Source organism: Pipra filicauda, unplaced genomic scaffold (genome assembly GCF_003945595.2).
Source record: "Pipra filicauda isolate LSUMZ 115617 unplaced genomic scaffold, ASM394559v2 scaffold439_size563993_pilon, whole genome shotgun sequence".
NCBI classification, from domain to species: domain Eukaryota; kingdom Metazoa; phylum Chordata; class Aves; order Passeriformes; family Pipridae; genus Pipra; species Pipra filicauda.
The window spans coordinates 459,302-480,280 of NW_024104575.1; the positions used below are offsets into that span (position 1 = coordinate 459,302).

A 20,979-nucleotide genomic window follows, 5' to 3' on the forward strand; every position below is an offset into this window, starting at 1 on the left:
AAAATTTTATTTATTAACAAAATAGTGTTCCAGTAGTAGTGACAAGACAGAGACCAAAGAATAAAGCTGCAGGCTTTAAAGAACACCTTTAAGAGAAGAAAGGAAGGAAATTTCAGCTAATTCCATTGAAGTAAAAAGAAAATTCCATGTAGGGACAATGCAGTTATCAGCTATTTGTGCTCACTGGATCAGAGAAGTGGCTCCAAGTGTTAAATGTCCCCTTTCTTCTTGTCTCCTTTTTTCAGACATAGTACCTAATTGCTGTCTTCTTGCTGGACACAGAATTGCCTCTGAATTCAGTGTACTGTATTCTAAATGTGGGGTGAGGAATAGGGGAAAAAGGAGGAGGAAGTAAAGTGTGCTGATGAGCTGCATTCAGATTTAGTCCTAGCCATTTGCCATTTTTTCATTGCAAGTTACAGACCTGTGCTTGTCCTGTGGCCAGTACAAGAGCCTGATGATGTGCAAGCCCTAAAGCTGTGAACGACCTGCCTTCATCATGTTAACTTAAAAACTAGACTCCAGATTTTACTGTTTTCTTGGCCTGCAATTACCACCCTATTAAAAAGTGTGCTGGAACATGAGCATGGAAATAAACTGTGATGAATTTCTGCCCAGGTGTACTTCTTCACTCAGATATACAGAGGCAGCAGAAGAACCACCTACAAGTACTTGCAGCCAGAAATTGGAGACTGCATTCTCCATTTTCCCTCCCCAAGAGGCTTGTAGATTTTTAAAGGGACACAAGAAAGTGTCAGACTCCCTCTATTTAAAATTCACATTCACATACTGTATAGGGACATTCACATACTGTATAGGGTCCAGCATATACCCAGAGCCAACGTGTTCCCATAAGCCACAAAGAACATCTTAATCCTGACAGCTTCCACAAGACCCCTGCCCCAGGTGTGACATAAGCTTGCCCTAGGAATGACATAGCAGATCACTTAAACGTGAACCAAACTTTCACGACACATCCCCCACCCTTCCCAATTCCTAATGCCATTAAGATGTTCAAATGTGCTTCTTCTGTGACAGGTGGCACCGTGTGGAAAGCTCATTATGCTACTCCAGTATTCCAACCAGAAGCCTCTGGAGCCTGTTTCAGAAGAGGAATTTGCCCATGTTTTGGTGATGGTGTAACCCATCATGACCCTCCACTGTTGTTCAATCTCTCACAAGATCCGTCTGAGGCAAATCCTCTGTCAGCTGACACTGAGCCCTTGTTTGACACTGTGATGAGGAGAATAAGAAAAGCTGTGGAAGAGCATCGCAAGACGCTGACTCCAGTCCCACAACAGCTGTCCCCTTACAATAATATATGGAAGCCATGGCTGCAGCCATGCTGTGGGACATTCCCATTCTGTTGGTGTCATGAAGAAAATAACAAAGCAGATAGCATAGTTTAATACCAAAATCAAAGTTAGCTTCTTTAAAGAAGTTGACAGTTTTCACATTTACATGACATTTACATTCATAGAGAAATTAGAGATATGGGTTAAATTACACTGGAATAACTTAAGGAGATATTATTGGGTTTTTTTCTTCAACCTTTTTCCATACCCACAGAAATTTAGTAAACCTGTAGTTTAAAAATTAGGGGTCACCTGTATAATCTACCCCTCAAGTGCATAATTCTGGATTAAATACCCCCAAAAAAATTCTTTTCTTAGTGATTTTCAATTCAAGCAAACGATAACTGATAAGAAAGTAAACTTTTCATTGCAGATGTTTGTACAGGAAATATACTTATTAAGACAACAGTACTCAGCCCAAAAGGGTATCCCTATTCAGGGCTTATCTTTCAATGAAAAAAAACCTGTTGCACAAAAATGAAATTATGATGACAATGAAAAAAATAAATAAATAATGAAAAAAACCCCACATTTTATTTGGAAACATACCAAAATTCGTTTGCCTCTCCGAAATAAACACCTAATAATTTACAGCAATTTTTTGCCTCATCTGTACATTCATTTTTCTATCATGTAAGAATTCCCACGGAAAACCGAACTGACAAGTGTGTTATAAAAATTAGATAGCTGAAGTTAACATCTCAAGATCAGCAGCAAAGTACCTAGCTATGCTGAAATGTTAAACCACAATTCTTACCGAAATGCATTTTCCATGTAGTTAAGTCATCTCACTTGCAAGAGCATTGAAAAGCATCACCCTTGAGAAGATAGGTCCCAAATTTCACAATCTGAGACCAATTTATAAGATGCATGTCCCACTTGAGTGACAGTGACTCTGATTTCATATGAGGGCCATGCAAAATGTGCTTTGTTTTGTGAGAAAGCACTTTGTTTTCAGTAGGAGGTGTTAAAAAAAAATTCACACACTAATCACTTCTGTGTACAGGTCATTTTCTCCAAGCCAAGCAAGTGTCAGCACTCTGTACAGTCATTAGGGAAACGGAGGGGATTAAAATATGTAATCCTCTCTTGCTGCCCTCAGGTTAAATAAATTCATCTCTCAATATGTAATCCTAACCATGCTCTTGCCAGGTTTTGTGTCAAATCCTATTTTTAAATGGAGGTTTCTGTATTTTTGCCTTCAGAAAAAGTAGATTGCAGGCAAGAAACTCAGATTCAAACTTTAAGCCTTTCTGAACACTGTATGTTCACTCGTACCACACAGCTAAAGGTCACCCAGATTTTAAAAGTAACAAAGGATGGTAAGAGCTGCAGAGCAGGTACTTCAGGTGACCTATTTCCTTAGAGCTAGCAGACTTGCAGAGCCACACCAGTGCAGCTCTATTCAGTACCAAGGTTGCCTGTGTGTCATTTTTTGCCTTTTAGAAACAACAAGAGATAGGAAGGCCTGCAGCAGGTCCCTCTCTCAGCTCTTGAGCTGCCACAGCAGATCCCAGCGCTTTCGCCAGCCTCAGGAGAGAAGCAAATGTATGCCTGGACTGTGCACCTTTTGCAGTGTTTTCAGAGAACCTCCTGACTTACACCTCCAATGTGGCAGTGTGGTAAGTCACTGCTGTTTAGCTCTAAACATGGTTGTGTATGACCATGACATAACATCAAGTGCAAGTCTCCCAAAAGCTGACTGGGCATTTCTTCAGGTTATTTCCCATTTTGTCTTTCCTCTAAAAGGTCACCAAGAAAGTTATGTGGAAAACACTCCACATAAATCAAAGGGCACTTATGACAATGAACTGATTGGATGCATCAATGTTACACTTGACAGGGGTATCTAAAAATACATTTGTTCTCACTGCTTGATAGCATTTAAATCCACATCAACATTGCTAAGAACTCGTCAGAAGATTTGACATTTTTCTGTGGCTGACTTGGACCAAAACCAGAGCAGCTGCATTTCACTGGATTCATGCAGGGAGAAAAGAGCATAAAAGACCATGCATTTTAAAGCCAGTTTGGCCGATTCAGAGATGGAGGACAAATCTTACTGTTCAGTGGGAACAAAACCAAATGCTGTTCTCTAGAGTCAAGCCAATCAGTTTAGTAGCATCTACACTGTCAGTTAAACACAAGGATAAGCTTTTTCTCAGTTCACACGTCACTGCCTTCCCCACTCCATTAGGTTAGATATCAGGAAAAAGTTTTTCACCCAGAGGCTGCTTGAACACCAGAATAGGGTCCCCAGGGAAGTGGTCACAACAACAAGCCTGAGAGTTTAAAAACTGCTGGACAATGCTATCAAGCACATGGTGCGATTTTTGGGGAGTCCTGCATAGGGCCAGGAGTTGGACTTGATGATCCCGATGGGTCCCGTCCATCTCAGCATATTCTGTGATTCTATGATTCATACACAAGAACATGCCCAGTCCCACACTAGGTTATGATGAGAGCTTTTACCAGGGCATGGGAAGGTGTTCAAGCACTCACTCAGCTTGTAAGCATAGGTCGAAACTAGAAAGCCAGACTAGGAAGGCCAATACATCAGCAAAACCCTGAACTCCATTTCCAAGCACAGCGTGAAAAAAAATCACCCCATATAAATGTAAACATTAAACATTTGTGTAACACCTCATTCTTCTGAAACTTAAATTTGCTAAACTGCCATATAGAGTCAGATGCTAAGGAGTCACATAGATATCCATGGTGCCTTCCTGACATCCAAACATAGATAATTTTATCTTGGCTGGCATCTGTGGAAAGCCAGAGGGGCTTTCAGACAGGAGGAGGAAGAATTAGGGCTGGCAGCATAGCATAACTGGCTTTTGTTAACTCACTGTTAAGAAACCTCAACCAGGCAAAGAGAAATGTGCTTTTCCCATACACAGAGGGAGAGGCAGACAGTGCACACAGAGGTGATCTGCAGGCGACAAGGAGAACAACGTAATGGAAAATTGGTGAACCGGATGCACATCACTTCAAAAAACATGAGGGACAGGAGAGAAGAGTTTTTCAGTCCTAAGCTTCTTTTACTGTCTAAATCTAAATGTATCTTAAAAGATAAAAATTTTGAGGAGTGGTAAGCAGAGAATGGAGGTTAATTATTTTACCCATTTCATGCAGATCCTAGCCAGGAGTGGTTGCAGATCTCTTTGTCTGTATATACTCTAACCATATCACATAAGATCTGCACACGCTGTTATTCTGATCTTCTGGCAAATGTACATTCCCAGTTAAAGCAGGTGAACCCAACATCACCCAAGAGTTATCCTCAAGCACACTTTTGCATAAAATGCATTAATGTGTAAAAAAGCTGTTACAAGGACTGCTTGAATAACACCAGAAGGAAGAAACTCTTGAGTCAGTTCCCTAAGTTTGCTTGAAAAGTCATCTATAACGATCTTTTGCAAAATATATTAATATAAGAATAAAAGCTAAATTATATGCTTTCTCCCTTCTTTTCTCCCTTTGTAGAAAGGAGCAAGGACTACATAAAAATGGCCTGTTGGGAAAACCTGAGACAACTAACCAATCTCCAAGCCAGTGATAACCATACCAGAATGTGCCTACACATGGTTCAATACACACACCATAGAGAGGGGAGTATTACTCTGTGACAAATTAAGTTTGTTTTACTGAAAGAGCTGTGGTTGTACTGTGCAAATGTTTGACATTCACGTTGTACGAAACTGACTTCCACTTAAATTGTTTGATCATTATTAAATGACATTTGGAATTGTTGCATTAGACTGACTCAACAGAGTAATTGGCAAATCTCACAGGATTGAGACAATAAGCTTCTAAGAAACTTCACTTCACCGTGTTTAAATATTAGACACATTGCTTTGCTCCCTGCTGGGACTCAAGGGAATGCCAGCATATGGATCACAAGATCCCATCGTTTAAGGATGCAAAATAATTGTTTAACAAATAAACTCAGAAAAGTAATTTGAGCTCAAAGTTCATCCAGCTTGAAATTCTCAAGGACTCTCAGTATATTTGAGAAGCATTTACATAAAGGACCAAAAAGAAGGAGTAAATATAAAAAAACCTTTTGCTTTTTGACAGATTGTAGGTTAAAATACACACACGCAGTCATATATATAGTATTGAACTCAATAAAATACTGAAGATTTTCTTAGAATGTTGTGATTGTAATGTTACATCTAATCAGCTACATTAAAAAAAAATCAAATTTATTCAAAACCTAGCTTCTTTTTTGATTACCATACTACTGCATTATTAAGATTTTTTGAAAGTAAGAAAAAAAATTTTAAAAAAATCTCGACTCCCCATGTTGAAATAAAAGGGATTATTACAGCATCCAAACAACCCCAACTTCTACTCTGCCGTTTGTCTAAAAACTGTAAGTAAAAGGTTTGGAAACAGAAAGATTTTATGGAGGTTTAAAAATTAAAAAAAAAAATAGTCTCTAAACAAAAGATAAAACATGTGCCCACCCATCACATGCAGTCAGTTCTGTTCCAAGTATTTAATACTATGAGAAGGCTTTGAATATCTTATTGCTCTAAAATAAAACAAATAAAGTGTTTCATGTATTTATCATTGTTCAGAACACTGTACAGTGCCATAAAATGGAACAAACACTTTTCCAAGGCAGCTAACATCATGCCATCCTGAAAATCCTAAAATAATCACCGGTCAGAGGCTGGCTGTCTTGAATTTTTTTTTTTTTATCCATCCAGTTTGTTGAATTCGAAAGGGCTCTGACAACAGTCAAAGTAAAATTCAGGAAAAAAAATCTTGCAACTATTTTTCCCTTTATTCATAGTATATCATTTCCAGTTTTCTAACAATTATTATTTATGATGTTTAAGTCAAATATATATCACCGTACTTTTTTAACTACCTTTGCTATAATTATAATATGATGTTATTACAAGTTGAAAGTTTATACCAGGATGCAAAGTAAAGCTTGAGTGTCATCCCTTTAACCATTAGCACCACAGAAATTGTTATTTATGAGCCAGCCAACTTAGGATGAACAAAATTTCAGCTGAGATATTTTGCAACCAATATACTGATGATGTGGACTACTTAAATGACCACTAACTGACATGTATTTTTGCAGGCTATTTAAGAACGTACTACTATGCATTTAATCTCATTTAAAAGGTTGATTTAAAAAAAAAAGAAAATCAAACTACAGAAATATAATCTCAATATCATGACAAGAAAATTGGTGGGGAATTGGAATGTGAGATGTGAATTAATGAGCTGTGACTTAAGAAAACAGGCCCATCTCATGTTATTTTCAAAGTCATAGGAATCAAACCAGTTTAGATTAGGAAAGCAACAGAATCCATTAAGGAATAAGTAGGCATGCTGCAGACTTGCTGCTGTTGAACAACTATATGTTTACAGGAGCACACAAACATATATCGCCATCTGCTACTAATCCAGCCTCCTGTTCATGGACAGAAAAATCAAGGTGAAAAAAACCAAAATAAAACAACTAAGCATTTTTTCGAATACCAGCTTCAGAAAAACAATGGTGAGTTGAATGAACTAGAGAGACAAAGAAAACTTCTTATTTACAAAGAATGACCCAGTTGGAAGAGTCCTCACAAGACACCAGGCATTAAGAAAAGTGATATTTCATGAATATCTCCTTTACTGTAGGCTACAAAAGTGTATTAGCCCACATGTCTAACCCACACTATCTCCTGTTTATACATGAAGAGCACCCAATAAAATTGTTGTATGGCAAATAAAATTACCCTCTAAATCAGGCTATGAATAACTCCAAGCACATGACAGAAGTAGTATCATCATGTTTTGTTTTAAACACAAGCTGTCCTCTTTAAATACAGTCTGCCACACAGCAATAGCCTACACTTCTTAACTTTCTTCATCCTAAAAATACCTGGGGCTATACCACAGTTTAATGTGGAAAAATTCCAGGTAAAGCTTTTTAAGTTTTTTCTCCCCAAGTCGTGTTTCGATGTAGGAAACCTCAGCCCTGTGGTTCACGGCAGCATGCAGCCCATAACACCCCTCAGACCTGCCTGTGATCCCAGGATTTCAGAATGATGTCCATAAAAGCACAGAATGTTGCCTGAAGCATAGCACTTGCAAATTCTGGAGTCACATACAAGATTTTCCCTTCTCACACATTGGTGACAACAGTTGTGTGCTAGAAGCCACTACAACACTACATTATGTGTAATTAGTTCAATTTTTTTTTTATGTGAAGACAGGATGTAAAAACTTGGGCAGGGCCTTTAACAGCTACACTTTTCCATGAAATACAATAAACAAAATACTGTTGTGCTAATTCAAGAGATCCTAAACATTATAATTATGTATGTCTGTAGGAATAATTATAAGTCTAACCTTTTAATTCTGCTCAGCGGGTAATGCTAAATGTCTCAAAAGCAATTAAATAAAATTTAAAAAAAATTAGTCAGTCACAAATAATAATCCCTGGCATAGTGCAAACAACCTGTAACTCTGCATCATCTGATAAGTACATGACTTCATATGTCTTTTCCATTTCTTTTATTTCCATTACATTAATGTACATTCTTTGCAAAACATTGTATAAGCCACACGGTACCATTTTACATACTAACCGTTTGACGTGTCCAATCACAGCTCCTTTTACTACACTCATACACCTATATAAAAAACCTTTCAGTTACTGATTTCACATCAATAATTTTTCTCTCATAATCTAATTAATGTGCCCGGTAAGATCTAGTTGTTACTGTAAAATGTACACCTCCCCGAAGCATGAGTTCACATTGATGACTAGTTTTATAGTCTTCAAAACCTGTTTGAATTATGTTAGCAACAATGCTTTTAAAACAAGAGAACTTTCTCAGAAGTGCACAAGGATCACAAAGAAACAGGGCTAATCAGCAGATCAAATGCCACGTGAGTAAGAGGACACTGCAGCTGCTGCATCTCCACACAGCGCTGCACTGGGCCACAGCACCAAGAGGTAGAATGCACCTACCTGCGCTAACGTGTGAAGGTCACCTACCCAGAAAGACGCAGGCTATCAAGGGTCCCCAGGTTAGTCAAAGGGAGATGATCCTTCCCCATTTCTCTGTTGACCCTAAAACATCTAACTTAACCTAGAAGCTTATACGCAGAAGACACACCAATGAGTTTCACTCTTTAAGAGTGCTTAGAATAAATGAGAACTAGATAAAAATCAGAAAAATCCTACAAAAGTAAAAGCAAGTCCACTATTGTGATTATTAGAAAGTAATTCTAAGATGCTCAAAGATATGTTTTTCTTCTTTTAAAGGACTTTTAATTTCTTTCATTAATTTCCCAATTTGTGCAAGTATTCTCTGCCCCACCCTCACATCCTTTTTGATGGAGGAAAAAGAAATAAAAATTTCTTCTTCCCTCCTATCCTGCTTTTTTTTCTCCACTAACACCTATGGTGATCCCTTTTATGCATAATGTAACAGCATTTTGAAACAGAATTCCCAAGTTATTTCATTATGTATATCTCTACCAAAATTGGTGACATATTAAGACCAAAATGTTTCAAGTCCTGCATCATCACTGCAGAATTTTTATTCTAATACTGAGTGAGGTTACAGATAACTGTGTCAAACCTGTTATCATATTAGCATGACTGTCAAGATCCTTTCTTTCAAAGTTTTTTACTTTGAAAGAAAGTACTTTTTCTTGTTTGTTAAGGCAAACTCACTGAGATAAGTCAAATTTAAATACCCAAATTCACAAAACAATCCCCCATAAGTATTCTTAATAAAATGGTGTCTCATCAGTAGATTTTTTCTGGAACAACCCTCACAGATTTTTTGGTTCCCACACACAGCTATTTTTTAAAATATCTTCAAAGGGCCTGTTTACTAAAACAAGTGCCAATTGTGTTTTCAGTTGCACTCAAATTGCCTGTAATATGGGGCTATCATCCTGAGTGAGAAGGAAGCCTTTATCAGCTGCAGTTTGAAGTATTGTAAACGAATTTATATAAAGCACCGGAAGGTTTACACCATACCATCGTGTTTCTTCCTCTGACTACACAACTCAGAATATGCAAGTAAAGCTAACAATCTTTTAAAAAGCAACAGTATCCTATAGCAACAATATAAAAGGTTAACATACATTACCAGTCTGTCTTAAGAGTTTTAAACCACTCTTCCTTACACTAGTTATAAAGCTGAGCATCTTCCTATAAACAGACAAACACAGAACATCCAGTAGTGATCTCAGATGAAGTCTAAAGTTCCTCTAATCCTAATCATATTTAAATTAAAAAGTTTTGTTGCAGACTCCAATGAGGACAGGATTTCATCTCTTCACTGTTTTCTCATATTGAAGTCTACATCATGGTTGCCCTTGAAAGCATTAATTTGGTTTCTGGAACAAGTTTTTTATTTAAATAGCTTTATAGTGTCTTTTATAAGTACTTCAGGAATAATCTCAGTCTGGGAAATAAACTCAACTTCCAAAATAATTTCAATTTTCAGCATGTTTCCCACTCATGACTGTTTCTGCAGAATGCTATGGGGAGGAACAGGGAAGGGTGATAAATACATGAGAGATCATACTCAGAGCGTACCATTCATTTTTCTTTAGAAGGCACTGTTGGAGAACAATGAAGATGAGACATAAGTAACAATAAAGATGAGGCACACTTAAAAGTTAAAAAACAAAAAAGAGTCTGTATCTGTTAATCTCCTCCAAGAATCTATGAGGATCCATAATAACCTCTGGCATCAGGTAAGCTGTTAATATAGCCAAGTATTCAAGAATTGCATTTATAGAAGAAACATATATCATGATGGCCTTTACAGTACACTATCTTAATGTAAAAATGCATCCAATTTCTTTTTGATATGTTCAAAAGCATCTTTCCCCATATAGTCCATGCGCCCTTCCTCCCATTTTCTCCGCTCATCTTCTGGAGTTGGTTTTGCTGGTTTAAGGTGAATAGACAGCTCTGAAACAGAATCTGCAATCTCGTTCTGTGGGAAGAAGCAGAACAGTGGGAGAACGGTCATTTGGTTGTTCTCATTTCAGTGTTTTGATGTTAAGCCTTAATTGTCAAACTTCTGCATTGTACACTCCCAGTTCAAACAGTAAAACAAACTATTCAAACATCCACTCCTCCATTCCTGTTTTGATAATGTGAGATCATTTTCCCACGCTTTTACTACTTTCCATAGCATCTTTGAACATACCAAACACTTATTTTACTGATCTTTACTCAAACCTTGGTACACTCAGCAACAACACAATAAAAATTTTACAAATATGGTCTGTTTAGAGTAGAATAACTCCTACAATAAAAAGTGTAACCATTTATCTGTGCGAATCTTGTTTTCAGTAGGCTTTCAGGTGAACATACATTTCTAGAATTTTTGGTCATTTGTTTTATCTGAACACCAGTGAGATCAGTATTATTTAGCAGATGTGAGACACATGGCTCGCACAAACTAATTCAAAAGATTGACACTATTTTTTATACCAGTAGCTAGTTCATTTTGAATGAGAGTCCAAAACTTGACCTTGAACCGGAATTCACAATTATCATAGGTGCACAAATGCAAGACATTATTAGCAATAATTTCAACCACATAAAAGATAAATTGTGTTCATGCTTGACCAATGCCAGTAAAAAGGGAACATCCCAACAATTATAATCTGTAATAAAGCTGAAATATAACAAGGACTAATCAAGGCAGCCACTGAAAACCTGCTTTCAGTACTACTCGAAGAGGCTTAAAGGCAAACAACTCATTTCATGTTATAAACAAAATTGAAATCAATTAGAATGACCTTCTACTGAAGCCCTCATAAATTCAATATACAGGTGTTTCAGAACAGAACTTAATGGGCAGGAATCAGTGGCTTAAACTGCCTAAATGCCCTGGAATATCCACTATATCTGCCAGTTTCGGGCAGACGAGGCACAGGACTTGTGCAAGACAAGGTAAGGTATTTCAAACAGCCAACATGACACTATATGCTTAGGTACTGCATCCTTCCATATGTATCCCCACCTGCAACCAACATCACTCTAAACATGAGTATATATTCTGAAGAGCGTGCTTGCTCCCTATATATGCAAACATACAGTATGCATTTGTATTTAATTTTTGAGTAGCAGTAATGCAGGAAGATTCCCTTCTTTGTCATTAGCAAGTCTTATCAACAGCTCTGGATGCAATTAACAAGAAGACTGGAATCATCATGTTTTTAGAAATGAAGAATTTTAGCCAGGACCCAAACACCTCTGGCTGCAGGGGAGCTACAGGTGTTTTTCTCAGTCTTAAAGTATTTCACCACAGTGCTTCACAATCACACAAAAGGCCTCATTAGGAAAATGGCTGTGTTGTGTACCTTACAAGGCCTTGACACCCTGTCAAGGCCATCAACACCAAGTCTGTTCCTATTCTCACACCACCCACATGTGCAAGTATCCATAAATGCAGTGCAAGATCACAAAGGAAAGCCTGGTCAGTTAGGCTACTGCAGATTCCCTTTCCACTTGCTTGGAAATATCACTTCAGCAGATTAAAAAAAAAACAAACAACAAACAAAAAACCCCACAATCAAAGAAAACAGAACAAAGAAACAAAAACCCCAAACAGTTTTGCTTGTATTAGTATTGGAGAACTAAAATTAACACCATGCATTGATTACTTGGGGCTTAGCACACAAAATACCCATTTAAAAACTCCGAGTTTTGAAAAGAACACTAGAAAGGGATCATACCCCAGTATTGGAAGCAGTTAAGAAATTACATAGCTAAAAGATTAAAGAATTTATTTGCACATTGTATCATAATTAGTTGAGATTTCCCGAAAATTATGTTGGCAGCTAAGACATGCATGCAATCACCAACAGATGTACAATGCACAAAGCTACATGTACCAGTTCTGAGGTTTCCTGAAATGCAGGATGGGAGACAGGTTGTTCTGAAGGTCTGTCAGGCTCAGAGAGATGGACGCTAGAATCGCTTGGTTCAACTTCATATACAGGTTGCTAAAATACAGCCACTGAGGTTTTATTAGGAGAATATTTTTTCATTCATACAATACAACAGCTTTCAGTCTTGGGGTAGGGTGAAGTAGTGATGGGAGGAAAAGCAAGGAAGCACATTATGACCAAGGAGAAAATTCATCTCACCTAGCTTAAGCTATCAAAATGGCATTGAATCAAAATTCTTACTGTAATTAATCTAGGACAAATACCTCCATAGGTATTTCATTTCATCCTAAGATAGGTTCAAAGTGTCTGTCATTCTTCAGTGACTACAGATACAGCCTCGGACACCTACCACTCTTGAGGTCAAACCTCAACAGGAAAAATCTCATTTTAGGGTAACAGCTTCCTCTGTGATGCATAAGCTTTTTATATGTATGAAATAAGAACAGAACAATGTATTCCAAAACAGAGGCAAAATAGATTGCCCAAAAAATATTGTCCCAAATATTTGCCTTTGACAAATACCGAAACATAAATGAGTAGGCAGACCCCATTCTGAAGTCTTTTCCCCAAAAACAATACCACAACTACTGAAGCAAAGCAACAAAAAGTGGAATGATGGTATTCCTAACTAAGAAGAGAATCAGGCTATTTCTTTCTAATTAATATGGTCTTCTGATAAACAATTCTAGTAATTGAAATAATAATAGAAATTTAAATTTTAATGAAACTACTTTAAGTGAACATTATAATTTTTTTTTACCCCAAACAAACACCTTGATAATGTGTTCCTATTTGGTTTGAGCTTTCCCAATGGAGTCAGATGCATGAGGCACACAAGAAAATACATTCTTTGCAAATAAATTATTTTAAAGTTATAGAGCTGGAAGGCTCACAATTTTCCTTAAGCCCCTGGAAAGGGAAAGGGAGACTACAGTTTTACTTTATGGAGTAACTATAGTCTAAAGAGATGAAGCACTAAACATATTAAAAGTTGTCTTCATCTTACTAGAGACCAGTCCACAAGTTACAATAGCAGATGACATTAGAACACTAATTTTATTTTCTCCCAATTGTACCTTGCATAGCATGGTTTATCAGACAAGGTGTAATGACTTATACCTGCAGAAGCATTCTGTTATTATGTCCAACTTAATTCCTGCATACAATAAGGGGACCCGGTGCAACAGAAATACACAAATACAAGAAAAGTGACAAAAGACAGGAAGACTGAAATGTTCATTAGTGGATTCTTTCAAGACTCTACTTGTTGCCCAATTCACAGAAATTTTGGGAACAGTTTTCTGAATCAACAAAAAAAGTTCTACAGAGGAGTGATAGAAAGGATTCTAGTTTAAAATATATTAATTCACAAGACTAGTAATATTCAAAATATTACTTTGGTAACAGATTTTTTTATATTACATTTTATTAAGTACCTAACAACTTTGAATAAGTAACCTCTTCCTAAAATACAATGCAAACTCTTTCAACCTCCAGACACCTCAAGCATGCATGACTTAAGATTAAAAAAAATAAATACCCTTTAGACTATTTTTGATGCCAGCAAGAACATTCAAGAGCTACAGCTAAATTGAAGATAAAATCTCCCAGATCAGAAGCATAATGAAAGAATCTCCTTTTAGTATATAATTTTACTTTGTTAGTGCAAATAGTAATATACAACATACTTACAGCTTCAAAAGTGAGTTCCTCAGGTGAACACACTGTGGCATTTATTTCATTTGCCTGCTCTGGAAGCTCAGGCATTTGCTGTGAATTGGCCACACAAGGACTGACTTTCTTCAGTGTAATTTCAACTCCATTGAAAGTGTGCTAACAAAAACAAGAACATCTCACCACTAAAATACAATTTTTTCAGAAAAGTAATAACTTATTTACAACAGTTGCACTTCCTTAGAGGGATTTCAGCATGAAAGGAATAAGTTAATGCAAAAAAAAGTGGGCAGTCCTAGATTCAGAGCACGTTGCAGTTTAGATTTTTGCACTCATGAGCATGTTAGCATAATCAGGAGGTAAATCTAACAGGTATTTCCACCTTCATGTTACCATATTTAAAGTATTTCTTTAATGTACAATGTCTTAAAAATAAAGCATGTTAAAGTATAAGATCAAAAAATACCCATTCCTTGCTCTGCCTTCCAATTTGTCATGATGTTAACAAACCAAATTATTCCCTGATGGTAATTGTTCAACTGATCCTATGGGACTATGCAATTAGTTCAAGGATGGTAATAATTTAACATTACAAAAAATTAAGAAATATTTACATATGCATAAATGTGATCTAATTTGTCATGTCTGGATACAAAATTAAAAATTGTACTTCTATACATTACTTTATGCTGCTGGTCCCAAAGAAATCATCTATTTATCAACAGACTTTTTTATTCCATTCATGAAAAGCATAGATTTCTGCATTTCCTCCAAAGAAGAAAAAAAGCATAGAGATCAGTAAATGTTTCGTGACATACGAGTACTGTGTATAACATCCTAAGTGTAATTAACTCTGCTTTTGCAATCCTGATTTATTTGTTATGACTATCATGAAACAACTTATAATGCAGTCCTGAAAAGGTGAAATTTTATTATAATTCAAGGATTAGTTTGATGGTCTATATCAACTTAGCTTCAAGAAAAACAAAAGTGTTTGTTTCAGAGCCAGACTATCACCTTCCTCAGCTAATTTGTCTTTAATTTGCAGAATCTATGCACATACATTGCCAAAAAAACGGTTTATAAATTAAGAAGAGGGCTGCGGTAAATCTTTAGGAGGGGTTTTTAGTACTATTGGCTTTCCAAGCTGCTACTTTGGATGCTTCTACAAGTAATCAGTGCTACTACCAGTCAACAGACCACCTGTATTGGAATTACACGGCAAGGTTTTGGTACCAGGGTGTGGGGGGAAGTGGCAGGTCCACGAAGCCCCCAGGACCCCTGAAACTTGAGGAGCTTGAAATATTGCAGGGTGTGAGGCCTTTCCCATGAAGAACAGTGAGGCTAATTAAACATTCCCATGGACACAGCCTTGAGTTTTAGGGAGTTATCTAGAAAAGGATAACAGTACAAGGACGAGGTTGTTGATTGTGTGCAGGTGTTAAATTCCTAGGTGTTTTTGTGAAAATATATTTACATTATGTCTGTGGGAAAGTAGGGGCCAGCGGGCTCCATAAAACCTGCCTACTGCTCTGAAGCAGCAGACACCTCTTGTCTCATCACTCTGTTTGTGTGTGTGTGTGTGTCTTCGTTTCTTCACGGACCAAGACCTACTGACAGACACCCTACGACAGCGGGGGGCTACAGGAGTAGCTTCTGTGAGAAGCTACCAGAAGCTTCCCCCATGTCCAATGGAGCCAATGCTCGCTGGCTTCAAGATGGACCTGCCACTGGCCAAGGCCAAGCCCATTAGTGACAGTGATAGCACCTCTGGGATAAAAGATTTAAGAAGGAGGAAAAGTTGCTGTGCAACTGGACAACTGAAGGTGGAGGAGTGAGAATATGTGAGAGCAGCAACCCTGCAGACACCAAGGTCAGTGCAGAAGGAGGTGGAGGAGGTGCTCCAGGTGCCTGAGCAGAGACATTCCTGCAGACCATGGAGCAGACCATGGTGAGGCAGCTGCCCCCCTGCAGCTTGTGGAGGACCCTATACTGGAGCCAGTGGATGCCTGAAGGAGGTTGCAACCTCATGGGAAGCCCACACTGAAACAGACTCCTGGCAGGACCTGTGGAGCCATGGAGAGAGGAGCCTGCACTCAGGTTTGCTCGCAGGATTTGTGACTCCGTGGAGGACTCATGCTGGAGCAGTCTGTTCCTGAAGGACTGCACCCCATGGAAGGAAAGCCCATGCTGGAGTACTTAATGAAAAACTGCAGCCCATGGGAAGGACTCATGTTGGAAAAATCCATGGAGGACTGTCTTCTGTGGGAGGGATCCCACACTGGAGCAGGGGAAGAGTGTGAGAAGTCCTCCCCCCGAGGAGGAAGGAGCAGCAGAAACAACACATGATAAACTGACCACAGCCCCCATTCCCCATCCCCATGTGCTACTGCAGGGAGGAGATAGAGAAAATAGGAAGTTCAGTCCAGAAAGAATGGAGGGATGGGGGAAAGTTGTTCTAAGTTTTGGATTTATTTCTCATTACCCTACTCTGATTTGACCGGTAATAAATTTGATTCGTTTCCCCAAGTTGAGCCTGTTTCACCTGTGACAGTACCTGGTGAGTGATCTCTCCCTGTCCTTATCTGGACCCATGAGCCTTTCATTATATTTTCTCTCCCTGTCCAGCTGAGGAGAGGAGCGATAGAGTGGCTTTGGTGGGCACCTGGGGTCCAGCCAGGGTTAGCCCACCACATCATGTAATTTCTTCCTCTAAAAACATAAAATTTTCAGAATTTTTGTTTTTGATTTCGACATATTCCAACTAACTCCTTATCAGTTACCTTGCATTCCTTGGATTCTGATTCTTCCATCTTTTGAAGTTTTTCTAACAAAGGCAGTATACTGGCACTGTATATATTCCACCAGAGGGCAAGAAATGACAGTTGATGAAAAGATCCAGAGGTTGTGTCATCCTGCATAACTCTCTTTGTCTGAAGGTTGTATTTGTAGTTCCAGGGCTTTGTTGCTCCCAAGAAGTGAACAACTTTGGCATCTCTACCAAAACTGTAGAGATTAAACATACATTAAATATTTTTTTAGCATATATAAACTCCTAAAGAAACACACTCTCACAGGTGAGATAACTGGACATTTTGCAGCAGTAACACGTTCAAGATGAGTATATATTTTAATTTTTTTTCCTATCTTATTAGTTTAAGTCATCTCATTTAAAATACAAAATGTTGCATTGCCATTCGCTTCCAACTGCTCATTCTAGTAGAAAAGCTCATGAAGGAAACTGACAGGCTCATGCAGTACCATTTCCAGTCCTCCTGCATGCTCTGTTCACAAACAAATACCACTTCAAATATTAAATCAACATAATTGGTTATTACTGATTTCATATTAAAAATTACTACTAATTATATTGATGTAATTTCACCTCCCAGTAAGAGTGTATTGTGCAACTGGAACAGAAATTCATAACACCTTAAACCCAACTTTCTTTTTACCTGAAAATTTTTCAACTGCATTGTCTGAAGTCATATAATTAGTAGCACAAATTTTGTTTCACAGAAGAACCTAAGAAATGGTTCAAAAAATTTAAACAACTCCAACTGTTTCTCAATTACTCAAAATGAAAGGAACAAGTTTAAAAGTAGAGCTGTCAGAACCTAATGCCAAAGTAATTACATCTTTTCAAACATGAAAGAAGCTTCTCTGAAAGAACATGAGACAGTGTAGAGAACTCTGGGACTCTCCCTGTGTCCAGATGCAAGACATTCATATTGCATTTAAGCTTCTATTGCATGGCTTTTACGTAAGATCATTTGTTACTACTGTAATTTCTCATCAACAGAATATGCCACTATTACTCTCTCTTACAGAAGGATGTTTGTTAACAAATTACAGAGGTTTACAGTCAGTCAGAAGTGTTACTACTTACTGATTGAAAGCAGGAACATAGGTGTATACAGCACTGCTGCTCAAGTTATAGAGGAAAGGTAAGTGTTTGCCAATATCTGCTGTTGCCCAGTTGCTGAAGAAGCTATTCAACAATCCTTGATCACCTCCTAAAGAATACATAAAACAGTATTACCAGAATTATGTATTATGTGTACACTCAAATTTATATCAAAATTTCACATCCAAGCATGGGAATGAGACTGGTGTGTTCATGGGACAGCAACTTGGGCTTGAAAATATGGCCATGTGAGCAGGTACAAGTGAATAATACCTGATTCACTCCGATGCAAGTTCAGTGCAAATGAAGTTCTATTGTAATATATGAAGAAAGGAGTAGGGTTTGGTCTCCCTCAGAGCAGAAGACTGAAGATCAGCTGTATTTCTCTCTCCTAAGCCAGACAGCAAAATTAAAACTTACTGAGCAAGATTCAGATCCAACGTCCCTCCATTGCCCTTTTCTGGGAAGCACAGTCCACATTAAATCCACAGGTCTTAAATACAGCATAAGAGGCAAAGTTCTGCACCTTTAATTCTTTGTGGGGCAGAATTACATAAAGCGCAGAGAACTCCTGCTTTCGTCTTTTCTGCCTGATAGCATGGAAACTATGACTTGCACTTCATTCCTTATGCCTTGCCCCTTACCATCAAAGCTGCCATGTTCAGCAGCAAACTGGAGCAGTAGGTTGTAAGTTTTCAAAGAGGGACGGAACACAAATACTCCACTATTAAAGCAGTCAGGCCAGCCAGAATCAGGAGCTGCTGAAAACTCTTCTCGATCAAACAATTCATCAACATTGCAAAGCACCTTAGAGAGAGCAGGAAAAGAAAGAAAATCTTAGAAGAAATGTTTATCTAAAACATGAATTGCTAAATTAGTACCAATGCAGTAAATTGCTAGTTTGGTCTAGTATATGGCTTGCAGGGCATAAAAGTATTGGCAATGTAAATTGTGCTAGGGGTCAGAACCCCTATTTTTAATATAATAAGGCAACATTGATTGTGGTTCTCCAAGATTTCTCTGATAAAAGTGCAGAGCCTGTGTTATTATTTCATGAACCTTGGAGACCATCTAGAAGGTCCTTTTAAATATTATAACATACTCTGAAAATACACAGTTTCCTTCTTTCTTAGCTCACCTTTCATAGTTCATTATTCTCAGTAACTGCAACAGACCTGAATGAAAACTGCGAATCTAAATAATTTGGGCTAGCAACAGACTGACTAAAGGGGTAGTAAAAAAACCGTATCTTGCTGCCAGTTTTCTAATGTAAGTGAAGTTCTTTGTTTTTTAAGCTTCACACAGAAGTGAGAAAATCAATCAGGTTAAGGCCCAGATGACATTTAAAGTTGATGGAAAGATAGCTGTGCAGTCACTGAAAGTCAAGACCCCACCTATAACAGTGAAAACCAGAAGAAATTTTTTTTAGGAGAAAGATTACTTAATTGAATTTAAAACAAAGACAAAAATTTGCCTTCCTCCTTTAACTTTAATGTAAATCAGGAAATCATAAGCCTCTCTCCTCAAGAAGAATAACTTAATTTGGTTTCTGATTCAAATACTATTCTACTAAATTAAAATGTATCCCAGACTTTCAAAGTGAGCCATGAAAGTGCAAGGGAAGGCTGACATGATTGTCTGTGTCAAAATTATGGTCATTTTTTATCTCTATACTTCTAAAGGCTTTAAAAAAAAAAGGAATTAATGTTTCTGGATTTTTTTTTTTCCATTTTAAAACCAGCCTGCCTTCCTGACCAGAATAATTAGAAACAAAAGTATATGAGAGAGATCTATTTTAAACATCTATCAGAAGCCTCTGTGCACAGAGTGAGTTTGTGATCTCTTTTGATGACAATCCTGAGGCTACTTTCCCTAAGAATTAATTTATTTTTATGCAGACAGCAAAACTGTGAGCAGCAAATCTGGTCACTTCACAGGCCGATCGGCTGCCTGACAAGGGATTATCCCACACTGAGGAGACAGACCCAAATGTTTCCACAGCTCCCACTCTACTCACCAAAGTGTCTGCATCCATGAACACACATTTGCTGAATTGAGTAAGAGTCCAACAACGAAGCTTAGTAAAGGTTACACCCAGTTCTGGCCTCTGCATTAGAGCCAAATGGACTGAGTCAGCACTGTCAAGCACATCCACCTGGATTACTTCATCAAATACACTGCGGAGGACTGACCTACCAGAGTGAGCAGTGGAGAGAAAGAAGGGCACTTAGACCTAAGTTCATCAGAGTTCACTTCAGGCATGAAAACAGTGACACACAGCACCATGTTAATTATGCCAATAACCAAGGCTAGATCGATTGGTTAGAATAAGAAGTCAGAAGTGCAAAGTCCTTGCAAATAGTCTGCTGAAGTGACATCTATCAGTCAGACCACAAACCATGGGGGCCAGCACATCTCAAAAGCAACAGCTGCTGTATGAAGGAGAAAACAATCCTTATTTAAGTCATTTGATCTCCTGTATAAACACAAACAGAAATTAAAGCAGCTTTCATCCTGCACAATTGATTCTAAAGAACAGCATCATACTTTGTTCTCTCTACACTGAACAGGATAAGACATGCACTGCCAGCACAGTCATTTGCACCTATTACGCCCAAGTAAACACAGTTTCAAAACTACACATTTTCAAACAGACAATATATACTTGCTTATTACTACAAATCATCTCAAATGAGACTTTTAGGAAGACACTTTTTTTCTATGCATGTCTTTCATGGGAATTTTATAGGTAACACTGAAGTAGGCAATTTTCCAACAAGAAAAAAAGTCTTTTAAACACAGGTTATTTATTTGCATTACACTATTAACTGCAAAGTCCTGGATATCACACAAACACAGAAAGAGAAAAGCCTGTGCTGTTTGAAATCTAGATTTCAGGGACATTAGCTTTTGCCAGCCTGGTCTTCAAGGGACAGGAGTCAACCGAGAAAGATATAAGAGTGGGTACAGATTTTTAGAAGGATAGTTCAGGGATGTACTTTTTAAAAAAATGCTATCTTTGATTAAAAATATATATTATAAAGGTTTTTCTTCTCACTGAATGGGGATGAAAAAAACCCTGGGGAT

The 20,979-nt window shown here is 37.8% G+C and overlaps 2 protein-coding genes across 8 annotated transcripts in view; one reads left to right on the forward strand and one right to left on the reverse strand.

Annotated features, from left to right (window-relative positions):
• LOC113982132 (arylsulfatase H-like) overlaps positions 1-1,952 on the forward strand; it is a 21,196-nt gene extending 19,244 nt beyond the window's left edge. For both annotated transcript variants that reach the window (XM_027710087.2, XM_039385822.1), the window contains one exon: positions 1,039-1,952. In XM_027710087.2, the coding sequence (XP_027565888.1) occupies positions 1,039-1,409 (371 nt within the window). In that variant the 3' untranslated portion in view covers positions 1,410-1,952. The remainder of the gene's footprint in view (positions 1-1,038) is intronic.
• The window catches only part of GYG2 (glycogenin 2), a 26,892-nt gene continuing 7,336 nt past the window's right edge, over positions 1,424-20,979 (reverse strand). For 4 of the 6 annotated variants that reach the window (XM_039385824.1, XM_027710098.2, XM_039385823.1 and 1 more), the window contains 7 exons: positions 19,910-20,084; positions 18,537-18,699; positions 17,875-18,001; positions 16,769-16,991; positions 14,004-14,144; positions 12,255-12,365; positions 1,424-10,342 (listed from right to left, as the gene is read on the reverse strand). In XM_039385824.1, coding sequence (XP_039241758.1) covers positions 10,181-10,342; positions 12,255-12,365; positions 14,004-14,144; positions 16,769-16,991; positions 17,875-18,001; positions 18,537-18,699; positions 19,910-20,084 — 1,102 coding nt within the window. In that variant the 3' untranslated portion in view covers positions 1,424-10,180. Of the gene's footprint in view, positions 10,343-12,254; positions 12,380-14,003; positions 14,145-16,768; positions 16,992-17,874; positions 18,002-18,536; positions 18,700-19,909; positions 20,085-20,979 lie in introns of all 6 variants that reach the window. The other 2 variants (XM_027710097.2, XM_027710096.2) reach the window with 2 other exon arrangements.